The sequence below is a fragment of the Dendrobium catenatum genome, unplaced genomic scaffold (genome assembly GCF_001605985.2).
Source record: "Dendrobium catenatum unplaced genomic scaffold, ASM160598v2 fragScaff_scaffold_156, whole genome shotgun sequence".
Taxonomy (NCBI): domain Eukaryota; kingdom Viridiplantae; phylum Streptophyta; class Magnoliopsida; order Asparagales; family Orchidaceae; genus Dendrobium; species Dendrobium catenatum.
Window position 1 is genome coordinate 4,547,115 of NW_021318618.1, and position 25,188 is coordinate 4,572,302.

A 25,188-nucleotide genomic window follows, 5' to 3' on the forward strand; every position below is an offset into this window, starting at 1 on the left:
CCCCCCCCTAATATCCGCCTCTGCTTATAGCCAAGCAATCCTCACTGATCAAAACTAAAAACTTTACAATAACTCCTCATCCAATCCAGTCAAATAAGCTCATCAAATACCCTATCAGGTTAGCAGTATCAATCGCATAGGCAAATAATTAGGTTTAAAACCCTATCAATAGAACCATTTAAACAACTAAGCACCACATCCAAGCAAAATCTCAGGCATACTTTCATAAAATCAGGAACTTTTTTTTAAAAAAAAATTCTATCAAAATTCACAACAAACATATCTAGCGATTGCAGATTAAAAGAATAAAAAAAGGGAAATCTCAAATTTCAGGGAGAAGAATGAAAGAAATTACTCAGTTCCTTTATCCCTAAGAATCCGAAACTGCTCCGGCGACAGAATCGCTCTCCATTCTTCTTCGGATTTCACAGTGGAAGCCGGCGAAGCCATACCTTCTCTTCTCCGCTCAACCAATATCGCAAGCTCCCTTTCTCTCTCTGCCTGCAAAGAAGGAATTCGCCTCAGGATGGAGATTAGAACCGATAAATTATAAAATATTTTTAATTGATAAATATATGTGCATTTCTTTTAAGAAAATAATTGGGCTAGATGAATGAAGACGGAATTGCGGGTACGATTCACTCAGCCAAGCTCATTTTAAGCTTAGTGTAGGACGACTTTCTTAATGTTTTTTAAAACATCTAAAAATTAAAATCTTAGCCTATATATATAATAAATGTGAATGGATTTTAATGAATGTAAAGTCCAAAATGATGACGTCCGATGGGTGGTGATGAGCGATGGGGCAGTGGGGCAGCGGGGCAATGGTGTTCGGCGGTCAAGCAAGCTTGTAGTGTAAATAATTCTCAATCAAAGTCAGACTAAATTGCTTTACACTTAAAATGAATAACTGCGCTTTACATTATATTTACTCTACTTTGTATCATTTTGTATTCCAACCAAATACCAAAATTTATAAAACTCCTATATTTGAAATACTTTACACCTTAAAATAATTCAACCAAAAACAACTATAAGAGTTATATTAAGATCGATTAGGCTGTGATAGACGAATATAACTTCAATCTATTTATTCAATAACACAACATTCAAATCCTTATTACAATTTGATGGTATTTTTGTATTTGATTATACTTTGGGTGTCTATAATTTTCATTTCTTTTTAATAGTTGCTCACGTAGAGAATATAGATATTTTGAGCCATGTCGTGCGAGCATATAATGATGCTTTCGACTCCCACTAATTATAAATATAATTAGCACATTTGTTGAGGATTGTAAAAAAAAATACTAATGAAGCATTTCAAATACGATCATTATCCATCAAAGGGGCATCAAAATGAGCTCCTTTGATTCCAACAAATTGAGTTAGACCCAATTTTGTTTATTGTTATTTTGTGATGAATTTGATGGGCCAAGTGATCTTTTAAGGATCTTATCCACCATTCGTTGGTCTGATCAGCAGTTCCAACGGCCAGGATGCTCTGAAGATCGCAATATCGGGATTCCCGAGTAGTGAAGAGTAAGCCGCCGCTTACTGGATCTCCTCGGACCAGGAAGGCAGAAAAGCATATTCTCTCTCCGTCGAAAAATCCTTGCAGAAGAATTGGAACTCCTTCTCCTTCTTCTTCTCCTGTAAGCTGTCGTCCTTATCTGTCTAATCGGAGATCTAAATCTCCTTTCTGCTAAGGTATCATCGATCTTTCGCCTTTCAGATTCTTCCTTTGTTAACAATGGCGAATGCCGATATTCTGAAGATAGAGGAGGAGCTCGTGCGTTTCTCCATCTTTGACCTGCCCGCAGGTTAATCTTTTCAGCTCCCTACCCCGCCCCCCCTTTTCCGCCTTTATTAGCATATTTTCTGAGTTCTCTAATGGGAATTCTGGGTTGACTCCGAGTTTATTGGCGTTGAGCGTTCTGATATTTTCTCTTTTGGATTCTATCATTCAAGGCGAGGGCGTGAAATCGCGCGGGCAGTTGATTGAAAGGAAGATTGAAGCTTTGGAGAAGTTGGCTGGCAAGGTGACCTAATTTACATCTGAACTTTCCATCCTTTAGGAGGTGATTTTAGCATAATACTGTGAGAAGCTGATTCTTGTTCCAAAATGAAATTAAAACAAATTGATGATTGTATCATGAGTAAGGTGTCTTCCTTCTAGAGTAATGGATCCTAAATGAGTTTAGTTTGATTTGTCTGGTATTCTCCTGCCATGGATGTCATGGGCAATAGCTGAAACCTAATTCAAACACCAAGAGTCAGAGAAAAGAGCAACATAAAAGAAGATCATAACGCTAAGGGGCTCTTTGGTAGCACCCAGGATTTGATTTAAGTAGGATTTTGTAAATCCTCTAAATATGGATTTTAGAAATCTTAAGGGGCCTAAATCTTGAAAACTGTTTGGTAACTTTCTTGATAAATCCTATTAAATCCTGTGTGAGTGTTTGGTTGTAGAGAGGATTTAACGAGCGGACTCTTCCTCTCGACCCAATGGATTTCTTAAATTTTGCAAAAAACCGGATTTCAGATATCCAGGATTTAGCACGAAAAGACGGAATTTTCTGTTTACGGTGGCTTTCATTTGCCCTGAGATTTGGTTTTGCATTTTCGTTTGTTTGGCTAGATTTCGCTCAAATCTGGCCTAAATGCTGCGACCAAACAGCCCCTACAAGGCAATAATTTTTATATAAGTTTACCCAATTGATGACTACAATTTTCTGTACAAACCACTTGTGTTTTGGTCTGCCTGAGTGAGCATGACCAAACTATTCATCTCTTAGAAGAAAAGGCATAGTTCATGATTGAAGAACCAACATTGTGTTTGTCTTTCGAGCACACTAAATGAAAAAAAAAAAAAAAACAAAAAGATTCACAAAGTTCATTTTTACTTCATGAAGTTCTATCCCTCTGTCATATTGTAGAAATTTTCATTTATTTACCATGTAAACTTATACTGTGCTTTCTTGACATACTTTATATGAAAAAAAAGAAGAAGATATTTCATGTGATACTTTTATAGTAATCATTTTAGAATTTATAGGTTAGCAATCGGAGATCCCGTCGATGGTTAAATGATCGCTTACTGATAGAGCTGGTTCCACGCCTGAAAGTCGAGGAAATAAGAGGCTTGTTTGCTCCACCTCCTTGGGGTAAATGTTCCTTCACTAGTTCATTCAAATGTTCAATAACTCATGGTAGCATTACAGCTGATTTTTGGCATCTATTAAGAACTTTAATATTACTGAGAATTTGTAAGTTCTTCACTTGTTTGTTCAATAACATTATCTAAAAATGTTCTTTAAGTTAAAAAGTGAAGGTGTTTTTCTCATCAATAACAACCAGAAATAAGATTCGGTTTCCCAAAGATTTTGCTTCTGTACAGAAAGCCTGTCAACTCCCTAAAAATTCTAAATTTACAGTTCTATAGATATATTTGCTGTTGTTGGTTAATTAGTGGAGATAAAAACTAAATAAAATTCTTAGCAATTGTCACTCTATAACATGATTTAACTAAATAAAACTCCATATGGCAGCACTAACAAAGTTTTTCCTTTTTGTCTAGATTCTTCAATAGTTCTTAAATGATAGTTCATGAGTCTTATGAGCTTAAATGCCAAAGGAGAAGTTTAAAGCTGTTTGCTATGATTTTAAGTTTTCTCAATTGGTGCCATTGAATTTGGCATTTGATGGAGGGTTTGTGTAATACGCAGAGAGATTATTTTAGTCATCCATTTAGAACTTTAGGTTTCATTTGGGACAGTTTTCTTACTGCTTCATTAAGCAGCTTTCTAGTTAAAAAAATTAAAAAATTTATATTAAAAAGCTGCTTTAAGAAGCAGAAAGAAAGCCGTCCCAAACGAAGCCTTAATCTCTTTGTTGCAGAGTTTATTGGCTTTGTATGTTTTTTACCCTATTCTCTTGTCTCTCTGTTTGATTTGTGTCACCATGCTGGCTTCTACAGGTGAAAGTACTCCTCTATCAGCATTTTGCATGACAAATGTTGGAGAATGGGATGTATTCAGGAACATTGATATGGATAAAGAGGTGTCCATTTCTGGTGCCATATGTTTTTTTTTTAAACTTTTTTAATCTATTTTTCACTTTGATTATCTCTACTCTCTTATTGCATTATAATGCTTTGCCTTTCTTGCAATGCCAGTAGTTGTAATTGTTAAAATTTAAAAAATGGAGAATAAATGATTTCAAGCTTGCTCACTTTAAATTCCAGCTAGCTCTATTTCAGACTAATTCGAACCAAGTTGGCCTGAAATAAAATCAGTTCGATCCATGAGCTGATTTTGAGCTAGATTATGCATGTTTGAGCCAAATTTTAGTCGGGATCGGATTTGCTTGAAATCACTTAGTTCTCACATCTAATTTTCATCTTCATCTATATTCTATTATATCATTCTTTCCACCACTTATCTAGTGAAGTACTTATATCCTGATATCATTATCGTAATGTTTAGGGTTTAGCCAAAATTAAGAGTAATAACCTATTCCCCTTTTCTTCAAATAAGGCAAGGTTGATAGAAGCACTTGAGAAGACTCTCTCAAGTAGAAGAGAAAGTGTTGAGAAAGATAAGTTGGTGGCTTTGAATGCATGGTACCGAGTGGATTGTCGATCTCGGGAGGCATTTAGGCACAATTTGCTCTCAGAATTGGTTGAGAACTATGAGGTAAAGTGCTGATTCCAAAACATTTTCCTTCATCATTGTTCGCTACTTCCATGTTACTTTCAGTAGTGTTGTTCACAGTGGTGTTGCCAGTTGTATTTGTTTGTCATATATGGGTTTTCTTCAACCATACATATATAATATTCCAGGCATTTAGGTGAATTAAGATTTCGTTTGGGACGGCTTTCTTACTTCTTTTTAAAGCGATTTTTCAATATTTTAGACTCTATTTGGGACAATTATTTTGCTGCTTTCTAAAACAATTTTCTATTAAAAAAAATTTTGAATTAGAAATTTTTGTACTAGAAAGCTATTTTAGAAAGCAGCTAAAAAGCTGTCACAAACGAAACCTTAGGCTTTAAATGATTGGCCTTTTCAAAGCTAAATGAGCGAGAACCATTGCAGATTCATCTCTGTATTTTTCATCTTTGGTACAAATTTTGGTGTCATCATGGTAAAGCTTAAATTTCATAGGGTAAAGAAAGGCTTCCAAAACCATTAACTCCTTGTCTTTTATCATTCTTAGCTGATTGAATTCCTTACTTGTACTTATAAGTTTGTGTTTTAGGAGCAAATACAAGCATTCATTAAGAATAGAGGTGATGAAGATGTCCTCAAACTGCATGTTCAGAATCCTTTTCACAGATTATTGCTGCATGGCGTATGCGAGGTAATCATTTTTCTTGGAAAAAAAATATTTCTATACAGACTGCATGGAATAGGATTTCCTATACAAACCATGTGATTTGCATACCTGTGTGTGAGTACAAATATAAGCTCTGGAAATCACTCCATAACTATGCACAGAAATGGAGGGTATGATAAGTTAAGAGACATCAGGCAATGGAGAAAATTTGGATACATATATGGTTTATAATCATTAAATTTTCTTTTGAGATTAATGAAATATATGATAGATCAATTAAAATTTTTATTGCACTAATCTCAATGTATATGAAATATATGTAAAACTCATATGATTAAAATTTTATATTATTGAAATCGCATATTTATAACACACAATAAATACATCTTTAACCAACCTCACATAATTATTGTTACATCAAACTCTAATTTCCAAGCATGCATGAGATCACTTACCACAAGTTAATTCTTTCTCAAACCATATCAGATTTAGGTTTATCAAAGAATTTCAATTTGCTTATCCTAGCAACTTATTAAGAAAGATTAATAAATTTAGATGTAAAATCTCACAATCTTATGTTATAATTATTTTATTATTATTTTGTACTTTTTAATTTATATATTTATTTCTACTATCATATGTTGTGTGATTAGTCATTCTTATAGAATCACCTTACCATCTTTATAATCCCAACATCAGCAAACTCTAATTTGTATTCATTATATTAGGTTTGACTGGAGGTTTTACAATTAACTATCAATATAATATCAACTCTCAATCATTCTCCTCTTAGCTAGAACGAATAAAAGTGACGAAAATCAAATTTTAATTTATGCTTCATTTTCTTCATGGCAGTATTATAATCTGATCTCTGCTACAGCAACAACAAAAAATTCCAACCTGTTGAAGGTGACGAAAATTAGGAAGAAGGCAGGATCTAAGCAAACCTACCCAGCAATCAGTCTCTCCCAGTTTTTGAAAATTTCAAAAAATGGTTCCCTGTAAGAATTAAATTGAAATTCAGCAAGCTTTCAAGGTTTATAATCCAATGAATAAACCTTGAAATTAATTAGAATAAAAGGAATATGCATCCTATAAACCTGCAATGTACAAATTCACATTTGGCTCCAAGGTACTTTTGTAATGTATATTATGTAGCATGTAAATTATGCCTTCATCATTCTATTTATACATGATACTCATCAAATAATCTTGTTCTGGTTCACATCTAATTTCAGTTCTAACCTGTGTTTTCTACGGTTTATTTATTGATCTGTCACAAATTTGTACATTGATGTCATGTTAGTTCTCTTTTAATTAAGGATCATGAAAAGTGGTATGAATTGGATATATTTCAAAGGAATGATATTTCATTGAGTCTGATAATAGAGGCTTAGGGCATCTCTAATCAAAAATCTCATTTTTTTTACTAAAAAATGACTTGATTAATCTCCAATTGAACTCCATTTTGTGCGCTTCTATGAAGGTAATCGTCTTCTCCTCTTTCACGCGTTTCTTTGACAAATCCGGTTGAAATAGAAAAATCATGTAAGTGAACAACGCAACACCAATATTGCTTCGCACTATTCACCCTCCACCGATTAGCAATTGTTTTACCGTTCGAATGGAGCAAACCAACTATGCCTTACAGTCATTTGGCATTTGGAGTTCGGCTGGAGATGCACTTAATCATGCATTTGGGGTTAAACTGGCATTGTTGATCTGGAAGATTTTCTTATTACCTGCGTAACTAAGGATAAGCTGCGTTGATTTAAGCATGAATGTCTTCTCATCCTTCTGTCTCTCTAATCCTTCTGTCTCTCTAATGCATATAAACATTTTATAAATTATTATTTAATAATTAAAATTTATCAGTACTTACACCCTGTATACAAATATGTATGATTAGATATTTATTCTTCTTTGTAAGTGAAAATTAAGAACATCCAGATTGTGGTGGGTCTGCAGGAAGAACTAACATATGCAATAGTCCCCAGCTCCTAGGTAATTACTTGATCTCGAAAGAACCTGTCAAAAACGGGAGAATATCTGTGTGGAGAAAATATTGCGTCAGATCAAAATTTAGTTGGATCATTTTTTTTAGGGATTTTTTCACACATAACACATAAAATTATTAAAAATACATATTTAACGCTAAAGTTTTTATATTTATTGATTTACCACATAAAATCTCCTTTTCCTCCTATTCTACCACTCTATTAAAGCGATGAGATACTTGTATTCACTGTGGAAGGATGCCATTGATGGAGAAGATAGTCGTTGATAGTGATTTTGACGGAAGGTTAAACGGAATGCTAGGATTGATTAAAAGAGGAGTTTTATGTGATATATTAGTAAATATAGAAGTTAATATGTTAAAAATGTGTTTTCAATAGTTTTAGGAGTTATGTATTTAAAAATCCCTTTTTTATAGCTATTAATAATTGCAATGTAAAACTTAACTAATCAGCCATGTATTGTTAATCATCTTAAAATAAATATATTGATTATAGAATTAGTAAATAATCAAATTGGTCCCTAAATTTTTAAGGAGTATCTATTTTAATTTTGTGATCAAATTTGGCTCAAAATATCTCCAATTAATGAGTATGTTTTCTATTTAACGGTAAAGAGAAGGCGAAATGAAAGAGAGGGGAGCGGGAAAGAGAAAAGAGGGAGTAGTAATTCAGTCTGAATTAGAAATGAATGCGTACCTTTGCCAAAGCTTAAACCAAAATCGAGAGAATACATTCAGCTATATGAGATGCAGCATTGGGTCGAGAAGCTCTCCTTGCCTTCTCAGACATTTCTTCCATCAAGTTATTATCACCTGCAACATTAAGAACGTGCCCAGTTGGTTGAAAAGGGGAAAAGAAAGAGTGAATTACAGGTTATGTTTAGCCAATGTAACTGCAAAAGCCTTTTCACTTTCAAATCATCAGATCTTGTTGCCAGTTACTGGCAAATAAGACCAGGGAGAGAGAATGGATACTAATATTTTAGAAGGATACAAGGCCTCTTCATCACACATATTTTCACTTTCCATCCATTTTTTGTTAATGGTTGAGATTTACAGTAGTTACACGATGAATGATCAAATTCATATTCGACCAAAAAAGTTTTAGTATATATAAGCAAGGGTTTACTACTTAATATTTCTATAACAATATATTTTTCAACTATCTCATGTGGGATTAAACCTCCCAAATTCTCATGTATGTTAAAAATCTCCACTAACATGAGAGCTCTCTACACCAGCTATCTCTTCTTAAATAATTTTTTTGTTTGTTACGCAACAAAAATATATGCTAAGAGCCCGCTCAACGGCCTGTTGATGCCATGGGAGCCATACAATTTTGAATTTTACTAAAATGTTGTATAAAACATTTAAGACAAATAGGAGCTGCAAAACAATGTGAACCATTCTATGACAATCGAACCATCAATTATAATATCGCATTTTTTGAAGGGTGAAATCAAAGGGGGGGATAAAATCAAGCTAGACATACTATTGGTCAAACTAATTTTCAACTCAAATATTTAAACCAATAGGTAGGAGCAACTACTTAGTATTTTATATCATGATTTTCAACTATTTAATCCAGGTCTAAAGCCAAACTCCCACATGCATTAACATCGATGGCTTCTAACTACCTTCTACCCCAATCATTCAAAATCTAGGAGGAAAAGTGAAAGATGCGTGAGGAAAAATGCTCCAATCCATTCTAAAGGAAGCCTAAATACTAAAATATCAAGCATCATAAAATCTTACGCGGCACATACAATATGGATTATTGGAGAATGAAGATTCATTAAGTCGGGGATCAGTATTTGAATAAGGCTAATAATGATGGTGGCGATGCTAATCAGTTTTGATTACCAAACTTGTTCTTCTAATTTGTTAATTTTCTCTTGGCTTGTGTCTTGGACTTCTGGTTTATAGCCACAAAAGTGCTCATTCCTCTCAACTGTTACAACCGTTCCCTCACAAATACTAACATAGTGAAAATTACACTAAGGTAGAATTTGGGATAGAGTTGGTACAAATTTGTCCTATAATTCAAATAGGCGACTTTTATGACAAGAACCCTGGACCTCCGAATCACAATGGAGTAAGCTTAAGCTCTGCTTCTAGACGACCCTCTATAAATACTTTATGACATAATGATTAAATTTTGGGCACAACAAAATGAAGACTCGACTGTTTAATGCTTACTTTTCTTTTAACATCTAATGGCGAATGCTGGCCAGATAAAACTCGTCACTCCAGCCCAACAAAGGATCCTTTATAAAATTGAAATTCAAGAAATGAACGATGGAAACCTCAATCTTGCAAAGTTTTTGGCAATAGCTGACTTCTATAATTACCTCAAAAGTGAAAAAACAGCCACTCGTTTCAAGATAATTTTATAGCAATTTGAACAAAATCACACACATGAGTTGAAAATTAATAACTTGGAATATTATGCAATTTAAGTATATATTGTCGCCAATATTGAGTCAATTAGTTATCAGTTCCTGTAAAATGAAAATATTCCTTTTAAATTAAGGTTAACTAACTTTTTGTCTCCGACCCACTGAAGCATCAAATCCAATAAATTTTGTCTAGAAACTGTACATACCTAACACATTATTGATGGCTGTTTGAAGACTACAGGAATCAAGTTCATCCTCTGTTAAGACATGAGCCCCTGCTAGATCTGCCATGGCATATGCATTCTTTGTTTGGTGGTCATCTGAAGCAGTTGGTGATGGGATCTACCTTAATAGAAAGGAAAAATGAGTACATAATGAAATAAAAGTATGCACATATTACACAACATGCTATTAATTAAAATCTACCTATTCCACAAGGCAAGTATTTAAAGCCAAACTAAATGCATTACAAACATTTTGACTGTACAAACCCTTCTCTAGTGCATATATCCAAAACACAACATATCATTCAACACCAGTATTTTTAAAGGACAAGACGCTATGGTTGCTAAACATTCGATGCATTAGGCACCAGTGCACCACCATAGGTGTTAACACGAATGAAGTGGAGCACTGAAAATAAATAATTATATTGCTTATAAATTTATTTTGGTTATGAGGAATCCTTTTGAAGATTTTCATTTAATAATCACCTCAGTATATTATTTTTGATAAAATAATTAAGTTTCTGGTTCCATGACATCCAGATTTTATGCAGTATAGTTAAACTTAATTTGGTAGTATGTACAACTTACGGATAATGTAATCGTTGCGACTAACTATTTCATCTACATCATAATCTATGCCTTCTCTCTGTCTTTCAGATTTGTAGCACTCATCTCTTCCGTACTTTTTTAGAGCCATCCTCTTCTTCTTCAAGATTTACAACTTCAAAGCTTCCTAAGTTTGATCAACTTATTTTCGAGGGCAGGGGCACATGCTTGTTTATCCAACTCTTAATGCTCTTTCATAACATTCCATGCCAAGTTATCATTTAAAAAAGGGGGAAAAGCCTAAAATGGCCCCTCAACTATTTGAATGCGGCCAATTTAGCTCTGAAGTATCACATTTTTCGAATTTAATCCATTGACTATACGAAATTGATCCTAAATGATCCAATATGGACCAAATCGAAATCAATTTTGTATAATCAAGGAAATAAATTTGGATCAATATTATATTCCATTATCCATCAATTTTTATTAGATTTAAATAAGAATTTGACCCTTAATAGAACAAAATGGAGAAAAATGATTCATGTAGCCGACCCCACAGTGGGATAAAGGCTTGATGTTGTTGTCATCATCGTTGTTGTCCATCCATTTTTATTACAAGGGATCATTTGGATTTAATATTGTGTAATAGAGGGACTAAACTAGAGAAATGTGATACTCTAAGACTAAATTAATCACATAGAATATGGTAGGGGGACTATTTTGATTTTTTTCTCTTACAAAAACTAAGTCATGTCCAGCATTTGAATTATCACCACCATCTTGCAAATCAAGGTAAGGTGCTCATTTCATTGTTTGATTCCTTAAGGTAAGTTGCTCACCTAAGCACGCCTTACTAATGACGCTCGCCTACTACATGTGAGAAAATAGAAAAAAAAAAGTGGCAAGCCAAAATGACACTAATATAACAAACATAATAGGGATGAACGTGCAAGAAGAGATGTAATTTAGATTTCTAACTAATATCCATCACTCTTATGGTTCTTTCAAAGCTTCCAGGACCGCCATGTCTTCAATACTGCATTTATTGTTTGCAAGAGGCCAGGTATCATAGACCCAAAAAACCAGACTTTCCTACATAGGACAATAAAATCTTGGCTTAGAGAGCAATTACGGTCTCTATATCTATACCCTTAATAGTTTACATGAAGACAATGAATTGCATGCTGATAGGCACCTGACATCTCTAAGAACCTTAACCAACCACATAGAACTTTTTTTTTGTTTGATAGTAAGTGAATTACCACAAAGAACTCATATATAGCGCATACACACACAGTGGATGGAATCAACAGAAGATATTATCTTAGGACAAAATTTTTTGGCTGTAATAGGCAGAAACAAACTAAATTAATTTGTTGCCAAAAAAAAGTATATTAATGATTAGAAGAAGTATTAGCCATTCCAGCAAATGATATATAGTCTGATTTATTATGCAGCAAAAATGAATATCAGGAAGGGTGAACAAAATTAAGCAAACCTTCAAACAAATAAGTTTGCAAAAATAAGCATTTCTGATATACACGTACAATTAAAAGTTCAACAATGTTACTCACTGAATCTAAAATACATTATTGAATGCCACTAACCCTTACTTCAAATGTGTCATCTATCGAATGCTTCATCACAGCTAAATATCACAGCTAAATGCAAATCATTGCCCTTCCAAAAGCTTATATCTAGCAATTAATTGCAAAGTAATAGCATCTAAATTTACCAGAATTGACGGCTTTCCTGCAGTTAGTATCTCCGTACAAGTCATTGCTCCAGCTCGAGAAACAACAAGATCAGCAGCAGCATAAGCTAACTCCATTGCATCTAAGAACCTTAATAAATAGTACAAATCAAATGTTTAGAAATCCATAAGCACAGAAACTTTGCAACATTAAGATGCCGTGCACTTTAATCACTTGTTAAAAGGATAGCTTACGGTGTAAGGAACAATCTGGGATGAACCTTGGCAACACGTTTGACATCCTCGAACCACTTCGCTCCTGTCTGCCAAATAATGAATATATTATTTTGCTTAGCCAGCATATCATAGCAAACCTCCAAGAAAGCAAGATTCATAGCATTGGCTCCGATCGAACCCCCGAGCACGAGAACCACCAGAGCTCTCTCATCCAAATCCATGTTACCAGATTCGGGAAAGAAATGCTGCCTAGCATCAGCCTTGGACACTCCACCACCAGAGCCACTACTGAGACGACGAGGGTTTCCGCATACCACGCACTTGTCTCTAGGGAAATACTTTATGCAAGCGTTGAACGCAAGGAAAATCTTCTCCGCATAGGGTGCCAGGGCACGGTTAGTGATGCCCGGGTAGCAATTTTGCTCCTGAATGACGAGCATTATTCCGGAGATGATGGCGGCGAAGCATACGGGGGCGGACACGTAGGCGCCGGTGCCGACAACGACTTTAGGGCGGAGGCGGGAGAGCACGGCGGCGCTAGCGATGATGGAACGTAAGAGTTGAAAGGGAAGGAGGAGGTTGAGCGGGGAGAGGAAAGGGCGGGCTAGGCAGACCTTCGGAACATGAACAAACTCGTATCCGGCAGAAGGAACAACCTCGCTCTCCATACCAGAAGCCGTGCCAAGGAAGACAATGCGAGCATTAGGGCGGACGGCGCTGAGTTCGTCGGCAATGGCAAGGGCGGGGAAGATATGGCCACCGGATCCACCTCCGGCCAAGACAACGCAAAGTTCGGTGGAGGGGTCTCCGGCTGCGAGAGCATGAGGGCGTAAATGCGGAGCACGGCACCTTAGATGCATTGGGCTTCCAGGAAAAGAGCGAACGGTACGGGGAAATGAGTGGCAGTCTACCAGTTTGTAAAAAGAGAATACGGTGGCGGCGGCGGTGGTGGCGGCCATTGTTATAGTAATGGGCGGCGCGAATGGAGGAAGGCGACATTGGAGTGGAGTTTAGATAGACGGCGAAGGAAGATTGAAGTGGAGGAGGGAGCGTATAGTTTTGATTTTTAAACGTGTGGGTGTACGGGGCAGTATGAAATGACATGAATGACCTTTCTTGAATTTTGGGGTTGAAGGATTAGGAGGGTATTATTGTAATTTCAATAATGAAATTTATGAAAATTGGAATATGCTGTAAGAAACGAGAAACAGAGGCAAAATCAGAAGAAAATAAGTGAGCTTAAATTATGAGCTATGATTAGAATTTTGGTTAGGGACCAACAGACAATGATCATGTGGAAATTGTTTTATTTATTTATTTATTTTTTGGGGAAATGTATATTAACAATGCTGATTGCCTATTTTTTTAATGAAATATAGAAATTCAATAATAAGTGGGTGAGGAGCAACTTTCATGTTAATGTATAGATGTGAATTTCAAGTAAATGTGAATTTTATGCCAACGTATTATGGGGGTAGAAATCGTCCCTTGTAAGTGCTAAGAAATATCAATTTAGAACAACTAAAGTTAAGGATTCTCTGAGCACTCAAGTACGATCCATCTAAGCTTTTTGTCAACTTAATTTGTCAAGTACATGTGGGCAATAATGAGTTGGTAGCTTCACATGTTGAGAATGATGAGATATGTGAAGTTTTATTATGTCAAATTGTTGTGGAATTTCTGATCATTTATGTTGATTTTTTATATATTAAATTTTATTTTTTAATATTTATTAATATAATACTCAAAATTTTAATTCTCATAAAATATTATTAATATTAATGTATTTTGAATAAAAAATACATATTTTTACTTATATTTTACATGATTTAAATATTAAAATAATATATAAACAAATATAAAAAATTATAAGTTTTACATATATAAATTCATTAAAATTTATAGCATATATATGCAAATCCACCTTTTTGAGTGAACGTTTTCAAATTCACGGGATATAAATGGATCCATATCCATGAAGCCTAAGAGCTTTTTCGCGCAAAAAACATTGCATGGATGAACTCATAGTTATTTAATTACTTCAAAATTAGTGTTGAATAAATAATTTTATATTGTACTAATTTTAAAGTTCATTCTAATATAATTTATATCAAAATATTGAACTATACATTTTAATCTTTTTAGAGTTATTAGAGAGAGTGAGCTCTGCACGACAAAGTATTCATATTTGATCAAACTAAAAATTAAAATCCTAAAATGTCCTAACCTCCAAAACTACTGAAAAATAATTTCAAAAAATTTCAGAGTATATTTCATTTCAAAGCTTGAGAATTAAAGATTATATTATAATCACATTAAAATACGAAAAAAAAAAATATTTTATTTTATAAAAACAAATATTAATAATAATTCTGATGTAATTTAAAAACTTTAAATGTTCTATTTTAAATATATAAAAATATAAAAATTATGTAATCCATACATAAATCTTCTCTTCTGTATTGTTTTTTAGTAGAGAATAAATTCTTATAAAGATCGGTCCAGACTGAAGAACAGTAGAATAAATCATCTTCTTCTTCCCCATTTATTTAAAAAAAGTAGTCACAAATGAAATCTTAGCTTTTGTTTGGGACAAATTTATTCCTGCTTTCTATGACAAATTTTTAGTACCAAAATTATTTGAAATAAAAATTTTAAACTAAAAATTTGCTTTAGAAAACAATTAGAAAGTTGATCCAAACGAAGCCTTAGATTTTATTGTTGAATACAAATTATATTAAAATATCATGATATAAACTAAATTAGAATAAAATTTATTTTGAAATATGAATTATTTATATTTAATAGAATTTAAATCAAGATATGACTATCTATCTATTACTTCTATTCTGGAATGTAATCCACCTCTTAAATACAGTTCAATCGAAAGAAACTACTGTTAATTTCTTTGTTACCTGAACAACTCTATGATTTTTTTACAGGAAAGGAAAGGCTATACAGTATTGACTATTCCTTATGAAGGAGGAAGGGCAAAAAATACTTACTCTAATTCACTTTCTGAGATGACCTCTTCATGCAGTTCAAAGGCATCTACCTCTTCAAAGTAGGCTCTGTGTTCATTAATAAAATCTTGAGGAAGTTTATACTCACTGGGTTTGATCTGTCGCTTCCTCTGCAGATTTACCAACAAATGTTCAATTAGAAAAAACAAAAAAAAAAGTTCAGGTCAAGAATCACAAATGATTATAATTTTGGGATTAAAGACTGTTGGTGTAGAAAATAAACCTGTTAATACATTATGTAGAAGTAACTTGTTTTGATTAGATCACAAATAATTGTGCTATTTGAACGTTTTTAATGACATTAATGATCAATTATCTACATTTAGGCTTCGTTTAGGACGGTTTTTTATTACTTCTTAAAGTAGTTTTTTAGTACAAAAAAATAAAATTTTTATACTATAAAATTGTTTTAAGAAGCAGTAAGAAAGCTATCCCAAACGAAGCCTTAATGATGTGATTGAATAATCTGAATTCTTCACTGAGAAATTTTCGGCACCGAAACATTAAGTCATGGATGGATGCTCTATTGAGGGGAGCGAATCGTGGGAGGAGATGGTTTCGGCGTCGAACATGTACGTATATTTTTTGCAGGATTTACACTGAATTTCGACGGGATTTCAGGGATTCAATTCAAGGTCAACAAATCATTTCTATAAATGTCCAAATATGACAATAAAGAATGGAGTTAGTGCCCCGCGCTGCCGCCGACGCCTGCTGCCGCGCGCTGCCGCCGTCGCGGTTCCGGGTCGTGTCGGGTCAACCCGACAACCCGCCGGGTCGGGTCCGTGTTCGGATTTTCGACCCGTTTCTTTACCCGGGTCGGGTTAGGGTTGACCCGTTTTCCACCCGGGTCAGTTCGGGTTCGACCCGAACCCGACCCGTGACCCGAAATTGACACCCCTAATCTATTATATATCATGGTACCCTTCTACGCATGTGGACTGTGGAGGTGATACCGACTTGTGGCTAGTGATGAAGTTTTACGTTACAATACATTCCTAATCTTGCGACTTAGGCTTCATTTGGGACGACTTTTTTATTGCTTCTTGAAGCAACTTTTTAGTTAAAAAATTAAAATTTTTATACTAAAAAAGCTGCTTCAAGAAGCAATAAAAAAGCCATCCCTAAACAAAATCTTACTGAGATAAAGGCTAATCTACGGTTAGCTTTTGAGAGGATCTCTATATTTGCAATACTTTCCACGACCAACTCCTCCATGATGATTGCACATTCCAGAATGCATAAAAACATATTTGTTTTGAGGAACATAAAATCAATCGATGGCATGAATAGTTCTTTCTATTGTGGATTTGAATAATAATTTTTCTCATCACCTCAAGAATTCCGATCCTTGATCAAATGCAAGATTTAAAGTATTATATCACATGTGATCTCAACAATCTATATTATAGATGCAACCTACATATATATACTGCAATTAAGGACTCGAAAGCTGTTAAAACTTTACCAAAATTTAAGAATTTAAATAAGGGAATAATGTGTTAGAGATTTTTATGAAGATATATAATGACTATCCATGTTGTGAAGAAAATATCTGAACTATTAAACTGATGAACTGCTTCTGCTCAATTTCTAAAAAGCACATAATATATGAACATAACATGAAAGGCTTGCTGCAAATTAAATAAGGAGTGGCCATTTTGAAGGAATCAAAGCTTCCATATCATGACAAAGAAGAGCAGATTGGTTTTTGTGAAGGAAAAATGAAGGCAATTTATAGTGTAGAGTTTCATGACAAAAATCAAACTAATGAAAAGAAAGAATTGACCTTTTTCTTCTTCTGAAATGGAACGGAGTTAGTGCCAGGCAGTGAACCGCCCACTTGTTTCATCCTCCTGTATGAATGGCATAAGCCACGTTACTTCTGTTGAAACTTAACTAGCAAGTATTGTTTCTTAGCTACAACTACAGAATCATAAAATCTTATACCCCCAAGAGATTCATCTAGTTGCTTTCAACAATATCTATAATTGCTAATTTTATCGTTAGGGCACCTCCAACCGAACTCCAAATACATGAATGGCGTCGCTCGCGAGCTCCAGCCAAATGGAAAAACTTCCGGCATTTGGTTGTGGGTGAACAGTGTGACACCAATATTGGCGTTGCACTGTTCACCTGCGCTATTTTTTTGTGTCTACCAAATTTGCCGAAGAAACGCGCGAAAGAGAAAGACGGTTACCTAGGCGCAAAATGGAGTTCGATTGGAGATGAATCACACCATTTTTTTGTTACACTGCATTTTGGAGTGAAAAATGAGATTTTCGGTTGGAGATGCCCTTATGTCATCATTTTGAGGTTGTAAAGGATCAAACATATGAACAAAAATAAAAGACATAAAAGTGTGTATAACAAAAAGTGGAAGTAAGAAATTAAACAATGCTTTCACTTAGAAAGATCATTTATGCTTCATGTAGAACCAAAATATATGAATATCTGGAACACTACAAAAAGAAGCAAAACTAAAAGATAAATAGCTGGGATAAGGTTAATGTTGATAATGATGACATTGAAACAAAACCATAGTACTAGCTTTAAGATCCAGCCCTGTCCAACTAAAAAAACCGTGCAACCTCTAAAGCCAGAATAAGAACACAGAACCCTATGTTACACCGATACGGATACGACGACACAGATACAACACGATATGAATATGAGATACGTCAATTCTTAAAAGTACAAGATATAGGTACGGCGTGGATACGACGTTATAATTTATAAATCATACATAAAAATTAAGAAATCAATAAAAGCATAATATTTGAAATTCCAAAAAAAAAAAAAAGCAATATCATTTGTAGCCTTGTAGCTTATAATATCAAAATCCATCTCGAAAATCAGAGAACTTCGCTCACAGCTATGGAAGTAAATACGACACACCTTTTTTCAGATTTTTTTTTGTTTTTCAACGGATACGCGTCCTTTTGAAATTAAATAATATTTTAATTGGATACGGCTTTGCCATATCCGACACGTATCGGTGCCATGTCGGAGGTGTATCCGTGTATCGGTGTATCAGATACAGCACGCCTTCATAAATAGGTGTATCGGTGCAACATAGACAAAACCTTTGTCAAGCTCTAAAAACATAGTTTCTGCTGAAGCGAAGTGCCCAGATACACAAGTACTTGCATAGTATACTGAAATTGATATACTCTGAATATATGCGACAGTGCCATACCATCATGCCTACCTCATTGCAGCATCAATTATCTCAAATAAAAAAAAGGGAAACATAAGTCATGGATGCATGGATACCCAGTAGTTCTGTTTTTCCTCAATGGTGGACAACTGAATGCAGAAATAGCAGAATTATCCTTCTCAACATATATTTCCTTGTCTTTCTTTTGAACCATATTAAGGGTAGAATGCTCGTCGCTTTCATAGTTTCCAGCACCAGAAACTGGAGGAAACAGACAAACGTAAAATTACATTTGTGCAACTTTGTTGAATAAGTTTTACTAACTAGAGAATTACAAGCATGACTGAAATCTAGGTTTTCTTTTTCATGCCACTTATATGAAAATGAGTAATTTAGTTCCCATAAATACAACGTTATAAAATAAAAAGAAGGTATAAGCTTACCTTTCGTACCTGAAAAAAACTGCTAAAAAAGCCTCTCATAATTGAGAATTCATAAACAAGATATCAATGATATACTCTAAAGGAGAAAAGAATTAAATTCCCTTGCAAAGCTTAAAAAATCGAGTGAGGATTTTAAAATTGTGTCAAACTAAAGAATGGTTACTCTGTCATTTGTCAAATAAATTTGATTTTCAGATCCTGATTCTATTTTGATTCGATTCATTCCTTGTGTGTGTATGTGTGTGTATATATATGTATATATATATATCCTATTATTTAGCTCTAGGATTGAGTAGAGTTGATTGAGCAGCTTTTAGCTGAATTAGGGTATCTCCAACCGAATGACAAACGCATGTTTTCAGCTGTTGAGATCTCCACCCGAACGGCAAACATAAACGCATTTTTGCTTTTTTTTTTTCTCCGTTGAGAACAATATGACGGAAATATTGGTGTCGCAATATTCACATAAACACTTTTTTTAATAAAAAATAGAGGAGAAAGAATATATACGGAATATTCTTTTTTGGTGTTAAAAATGGAGGAATTATTGTTTGATATGAATGTGACTGCATTTTGAAGTGGAAAATGGGTTTTTTGATTAGAGATGCCCTCAAAGGTGTTGATGAGTTCACTATGTTTTTAGTAACTTCAATGATTTGATATTTCTGACTTGGTCCGTTGAATCTAATCCAAGCACTATATGAGTGTATGCTTTTGTGAGTCACAATCTACTTATATGTGCATGTGTGAAATTTTCATATGAAGTTAAGACGATCATTTACAGATGTGAATATTCTAGCACACAACCAGTATCTTCCCTTTTTTTCATAATAACTCTTCCTAACCTCTGTGCTATAATTTTTTGAAATTTAGAATGAAGGTTTAGCTACGTCAGGCGATGAATCATCTTTAATCTCTAATAATTCTTTTAGTGTGATTAATAGCTTATTTCACACAATACACTTATTAAAAATATTTTAAGAAACAAGGAATTGAACTTCATATAAAGTTCTAGTAAAACAGAAAAAAAAAAAAAAAAAAAAAAAAAAAAAAAAAAAAAACCTAGAGAAACTGTCACGCCTGACATCAACATATCAAAATGCAAACAAAACCCTATCACAATCTGGTTAATATATCGCAAGCAAGAACCAGTTGTACATAGAGAGAAAACCCCACTCAATGTTTACATCCATAACACTAGTTCGCGTTCATTGAAGAACATACCAAAGAGCTCATTAGGCAGATGGGAATTTACCAGAGCTAGAACTGATCTGCAAGCCTTTCTTAAAAGACGCGGGTACTTTTCCAGAAACGGGTTTTGCGGGATTGATTGAACCAGCAGTGGAGTTACAGCTAGCAGAGACATCGGGAACATCGGAGGAGGCGGAGGAGTTCGTGACGGCAGAGGATCTAGGTCTGAGCTTGGATTTGTATGAAGTGGCCGGCAATGAAAGGGTCGGAGCGTTGGTGAGATCGCATAGGGGTTTTCTTCTTGGAGGATTACTAATATGAGTATCCATCTAAGCGGGTGAATTCCAGACCGCCATAAAACGAAATCTTCCAAGTTCGAAGTCGATAGAGGGGCGGAATCAAAACGCCCGCCAATCGGCTAATATATATAGGTCCACCGTTGGCATTTTAATCAATATTAAGTGTAAATATTTATATTAAAATATAATTATAATTTATATATTTAATAACAATTAATTAAGAAATATATTTTTAAAACATTATGAAATTTGATTGAAATTAACTGAAGATTTAGATTAGGCTTCTAATTAAAAATTTTATTGAAAATTTAATTTTTAAGAAATTTTTGCAATAAAAAGACACTTTAGAAGATAGTAAAAATATCCCCCAATGAAAACTTAAGCTTCGTTTGTAACAGCTTACTTAATGCAGCAAACTCTGCTAATCGCAACAACAGTTTTTATTTTTCAATACTTTGAAAAAAAATTATGTTACGAGAATGCTTTCTATATATGCTTTAAAAAAAGTTATTTTCTCCGTAACAATCTTACAATCTCCTTATAAAAAGTTGCAACCATCCCAAAAGAACTCTTAGGCTTCGTCAGTCATTAAGGACAATTTTCTTATTATTTTATTTTTTAGATTGTAATCAAAATTTCTATTTGGCTACTATTTTTTGATTGATTTCATGAAATTTTCACGCTGTGAAACTAATTTTTACCACTGCTTTTAAAAAGATTATTTTTCCCACAATCATTTTATAATTGACTTCACAAAAAGCCGAAATCAATGTCTATAAGTCCATTATTATAGTGCAGGAAGCTATTCTTATAAGCTCCTAATAGAGAAAATGGGGGGCCACAAAAATTAAATCACATAAATAATATATAAAATAAATAAAAAATGTGGATAACATGAAGTAATAAGAATATTTTCTTTATCTAATTCAACTATAAGATTCATTTCATTTTAATTATTGTTAATATTTGTGTTGGTAGACTATTTATTTACTGATATATTCCTTTTTGAGATTAGTCTTTGCTACTCATTCTGATTTACGAGTGGGGCTGAAAGGATGAAGTAGAAAAAACTCAAATTGCTTTTATTTTCTTATTGAAAAATCTCTCTTACATTATTCAATAAAATGATGTTTCTACATAGGACATATTAGGACATAATAAGTGAGATTATTACATGCGGAGTCCGGACACAGAGAATCGTTCAGTTTTATGACTGAATTGTAAAATCATAATAAAAGTGTGCACAGTAGTGAACAGTAACTACGCTTTTACTGTTCACAGTCACAAAACCGAACGGGTCTCTGACGGTGGTTGTTAATGTGTGGTATTCCGCTTCGACAATAGAACAAGAAATGGTATTTTACTTACCGGCCTTCCATGTTATTAATGAGTCACCCAAGAATATGATGCCCATATGAGTTGTGTTGAGGTAGACCAATCTAACCAAGAGTCAGCTATATTGGAATGCATCTAATAGTAGTTTGCCTTCATTAGCACTAAGGTGCGGTTTAGGGTCCATGGGAGTGATGGCTGGTTCGCAACTATGATAATTCATCTCCAACCAAACTCCATTTCTAACACAAAAAAGAACATTATGTGTATATTCTTTCTCTATCTTAAAAAAAAAAAGTGTTTGTGAACACTGTAATTTCAATATTGACATCACACTTCAAAACGCATGCCTTTCAGAATGTCAGTCGGTTGGACACTCACGTGAACTGCAAACGCCCAAATAACATTCGAAATTAGAGCAAATCCAGAATCACATAACTGACATTCAAGCTAGTAATAGCCAACAAGCAACCATTTCGACGATAGAGCATAATAAAAATAATTCATAGACTTCCATTTGATTGCCCAATAATAAGTTCATCTTGAAACGTAATATTTATTCATTTTTCAACATGCATAATATTAACATAAAGCATTGGAGGAGCATATACATTGCAAGACCTTTGGTTTTTCAATCGAAAGCTTAACATTTTCAAATTTCTTCATCATGGAGCACAATATATTTTTTTTAACACTCAAAATATCCTCCAAGTTCTCAACATTCTTTCATAATCAGTCGAACACAATCCACACTATTGTGAAGTAGCCTTCCAGGAATTATATTACCTTTATGTGCTTTGCATTGAATTTGGCTGAAAGTATTTGAACTTTCTTTGTCTTCTCTGTCTTTGTTAGGGCATCTCCAACCGAAAATTTCATTTTTCACTCCAAAATGCTGTGAAACTAAAAAATATCGTGATTCATCTCCAATCGAACTCCATTTTGCCCCGTAATGGTCATTCTCTTCTTTCGCGCGTTTCTTCGGCAAGTTCAGTAGAGACCAAAAAATGGCGAAGATGAACAGTGCAACACCAATATTGGCATCGCATTGTTCATCCGCGATGAAATAGCATAAGAATTGCCGCTCGGTTGGAGCGACGGAAGAACGGAAAACAGTTGTTTGCCGTTCGGTTGGAGATGCTCTTAGCATTTTGAAAATATCTTCATATCCAGTCAGAAGTTATGTTATGAAAGTTAGTGGCTTCTTTCATTTCATAGGAAAGGTTATCCAAAACTTCATAAATCATATTTGAGCACAAATGAGACTTATCAGCAACATAAAAGGAGTGAACCTTACCATTGACATCAATCCAACTAATACCAGGAGTCTTTCTCAATCCTTTCAACATCATTCTTTCCCTTACTTCTGCAACAACATCCCATCTTCCAAACGAAGCATGAAAGTTCGAAAGGGACACATAATGAGAAGGGTTCTCTGGTTCAGTTTCAATGAGAAAGTTACTAGCCAAATGTTGAATTTCATGGTTGTGGTGAGAGGCAGCAGCTCCAGAAAGAGCACCCCAAATGCTAGAGCCTGGTTCAAACTGCATTGAATTGATGAAATCCAAAGCTTGTTCTAGTTGGCCAACTCTGCCCAACATATCAACCATGCATGAACACATCTCATCACTGGGAATAACACCATAATTTTTTACCATTGAACTGTAAATCACCATACCTTCTTTCACCAAACCCGCACGGCCACAAGCCGAAAGAACTGCCACACCAGTTATATGGTCCAGTTTTATCCCAAGACTGCACATTCTCTTAAACAGAAAAAGAGCTTCCTCCCCCATGCCATGAATACCATAGCATGAGATAATAGAGCTCCATGAAATAGCATCTTTAAGCCATAATTCATCATCAAAAACATTCCTTGCAGAAACCAAGTTCCCACATTTTGAATACATATCAATCAAAGCATTGCTTACAGAAGTTTCAGCATTCAAGCAATGTCTGAAGGAGAAGCCATGAATTTGCTTCCCATTATCTAAAGCTGCAAGAGATCCAATCGCAGGGAGAATAGTTACAATAGTGACCTCACTGGGTATGATCCCATCAACATAATTCATCGAGTAGAATAGTCTCAGAGCATCATCAAACCCTCCACTCTCTACATAGCCTGAGATCATAGCAGTCCAAGTGAAGACATTCCTTCTGAGCTCACATTCAAACACTCGCTTTCCGATTGTCACATCCCCGCATTTACAGTAAAAGCTTATGAGGCAGCTCCCAACATGAAGCTCTGAGCCCAATCTAAGCTCCTGCCTCACAATGTAGCCATGGATCTGTCGGCCAAACATCAAGCCAGTAGAATCTCCTCTAGCACAGAGAGGAAGCAAAGCAGAGATAGTGAATCCATCCGGCTTTAATCCCTCCAACTGCATTTCTCTTACAAGCTCCCATTCCTTACAGCCATCCAAATTGACATTCTCCGATATCAAGCTGTTCCATGAAGCAACACTCCTCACAGGAATTTCGTCGAACACGTGCCGAGCATCATCCGGATGGCCGCATTTGAAATACAGAACCATTATGGTGTTGGACAACACAGTATCCGAGACAAGTCCAAGCCTTTTAACAAGAGAATGAATGGCACTACCATTTCTAAAATCTAAAAGCTCCGTCAAAGCCTTAGCGACAATGGCAAGAGTGTAGCCGTCGGGGGAGTCGCTGGAAACAGCACGGAAGTTGTAGAATGTTGTGAGGACTTGGCAGTGGCAATAATTGTTTGAGAAAGAAGCCAGAAGAGAGTTCCAGAGGAAGATATTGGGGGCGGAGCAGTCGAAGAAGACTAAATAGGATAGGGTGGGTAAGCCGAAGAGGGAGTATGCGGAGATAAGAGTCGAGCAGATGAAGGGATGATGGTGGAAGCCAAGAATGACCATGCGGGCATGCGATTTCTTCGCAAGCCGGAGGGATCCGGTGCCGGCGGCGACTTTCCGGAGGACGCGGAGGATGGAAGGCGACGAAGCTGAGATGGCGGCCAGAGCAGAACACGGCATCGACTGCAGAGCAGGAAGCGGAGCAACATCATACTTATCGCTTAGGAGCTGTTTCCCTGCAGGATTTAACAGGATTTATGTCGATTTTGAGCAGGATTTGACGGGATTTGAGTGCCCATTTAACCTCATGGAAGAATAAATCCTCCGTCTTCCTTTGGACCTTAGTAAATTTTGAAATTTTGCGAATTTAGATTTGGCCGAAGAAAGATAGCTACCTTCACACGAGCACGGGCTATTACGGAGTTCGGATCAAAGCTCCTTCTGATTTTTGTG

At 35.0% G+C, this 25,188-nt stretch overlaps 5 protein-coding genes across 5 annotated transcripts in view; 1 reads left to right on the forward strand and 4 right to left on the reverse strand.

Annotated features, from left to right (window-relative positions):
- Positions 1-548, reverse strand: part of LOC110113398 (peptide methionine sulfoxide reductase B5-like) — a 5,900-nt gene extending 5,352 nt beyond the window's left edge. Inside the window, exon 1 of the mRNA XM_020845965.2 lies at positions 356-548. Coding sequence (XP_020701624.1) covers positions 356-450 — 95 coding nt within the window. The 5' untranslated portion in view covers positions 451-548. The remainder of the gene's footprint in view (positions 1-355) is intronic.
- Positions 549-1,495: 947 nt separating this feature from the next.
- LOC110113455 lies at positions 1,496-6,572 on the forward strand. The gene is made up of 8 exons (XM_020846053.2): positions 1,496-1,655; positions 1,736-1,823; positions 1,972-2,042; positions 3,059-3,167; positions 3,980-4,062; positions 4,539-4,697; positions 5,263-5,364; positions 6,196-6,572. The coding sequence occupies exons 2-8, from the start codon at positions 1,754-1,756 to the stop codon at positions 6,343-6,345; spliced, it is 744 nt and encodes a 247-aa protein (XP_020701712.1). The 5' UTR covers positions 1,496-1,655; positions 1,736-1,753; the 3' UTR covers positions 6,346-6,572.
- A 263-nt stretch (positions 6,573-6,835) lies between these two features.
- Positions 6,836-13,380, reverse strand: LOC110113432 (UDP-N-acetylglucosamine--N-acetylmuramyl-(pentapeptide) pyrophosphoryl-undecaprenol N-acetylglucosamine transferase). The gene is made up of 5 exons (XM_020846024.2): positions 12,481-13,380; positions 12,268-12,376; positions 9,963-10,098; positions 8,055-8,170; positions 6,836-7,389 (listed from the first exon to the last, which is right to left on the reverse strand). Exons 1-4 carry the CDS (start codon positions 13,320-13,322, stop codon positions 8,067-8,069), a joined length of 1,191 nt encoding a protein of 396 aa, XP_020701683.2. The 5' UTR covers positions 13,323-13,380; the 3' UTR covers positions 6,836-7,389; positions 8,055-8,066.
- Positions 13,381-15,305: 1,925 nt separating this feature from the next.
- Positions 15,306-20,646, reverse strand: LOC110113433. Its single transcript, XM_020846025.2, has 4 exons — positions 20,344-20,646; positions 18,762-18,906; positions 17,275-17,341; positions 15,306-15,595 (listed from the first exon to the last, which is right to left on the reverse strand). The coding sequence occupies exons 1-4, from the start codon at positions 20,606-20,608 to the stop codon at positions 15,464-15,466; spliced, it is 609 nt and encodes a 202-aa protein (XP_020701684.1). The 5' UTR covers positions 20,609-20,646; the 3' UTR covers positions 15,306-15,463.
- Positions 20,647-22,426: 1,780 nt separating this feature from the next.
- Positions 22,427-25,188, reverse strand: LOC110113458 (putative pentatricopeptide repeat-containing protein At3g23330). Its single transcript, XM_020846060.2, has one exon. It carries the CDS (start codon positions 24,913-24,915, stop codon positions 23,074-23,076), a length of 1,842 nt encoding a protein of 613 aa, XP_020701719.1. The 5' UTR covers positions 24,916-25,188; the 3' UTR covers positions 22,427-23,073.

Excerpts from the sequence above, each read along its gene's own strand:
- LOC110113455 (XM_020846053.2), top strand. The coding sequence starts at position 1,754 with ATGGCGAATGCCGATATTCTGAAGATAGAGGAGGAGCTCGTGCGTTTC. Across the intron at positions 1,824-1,971 it reads CATCTTTGACCTGCCCGCAG|GCGAGGGCGTGAAATCGCGC; the intron begins GTTAATCTTTTC and ends CTATCATTCAAG. Across the intron at positions 3,168-3,979 it reads GTTTGCTCCACCTCCTTGGG|GTGAAAGTACTCCTCTATCA; the intron begins GTAAATGTTCCT and ends TGGCTTCTACAG.
- LOC110113432 (XM_020846024.2), bottom strand. The coding sequence starts at position 13,322 with ATGCATCTAAGGTGCCGTGCTCCGCATTTACGCCCTCATGCTCTCGCA. Across the intron at positions 12,377-12,480 it reads CCCAGATTGTTCCTTACACC|GTTCTTAGATGCAATGGAGT; the intron begins GTAAGCTATCCT and ends CTATTTATTAAG. Across the intron at positions 8,171-9,962 it reads AGCCATCAATAATGTGTTAG|GTGATAATAACTTGATGGAA; the intron begins GTATGTACAGTT and ends TTAATGTTGCAG.
- LOC110113433 (XM_020846025.2), bottom strand. The coding sequence starts at position 20,608 with ATGGATACTCATATTAGTAATCCTCCAAGAAGAAAACCCCTATGCGAT. Across the intron at positions 18,907-20,343 it reads GCAGATCAGTTCTAGCTCTG|TTTCTGGTGCTGGAAACTAT; the intron begins GTAAATTCCCAT and ends TGTTTCCTCCAG. Across the intron at positions 17,342-18,761 it reads AGGAAAAACAGAACTACTGG|GAGGATGAAACAAGTGGGCG; the intron begins GTATCCATGCAT and ends CCATTCATACAG.
- LOC110113458 (XM_020846060.2), bottom strand. The coding sequence starts at position 24,915 with ATGCCGTGTTCTGCTCTGGCCGCCATCTCAGCTTCGTCGCCTTCCATC.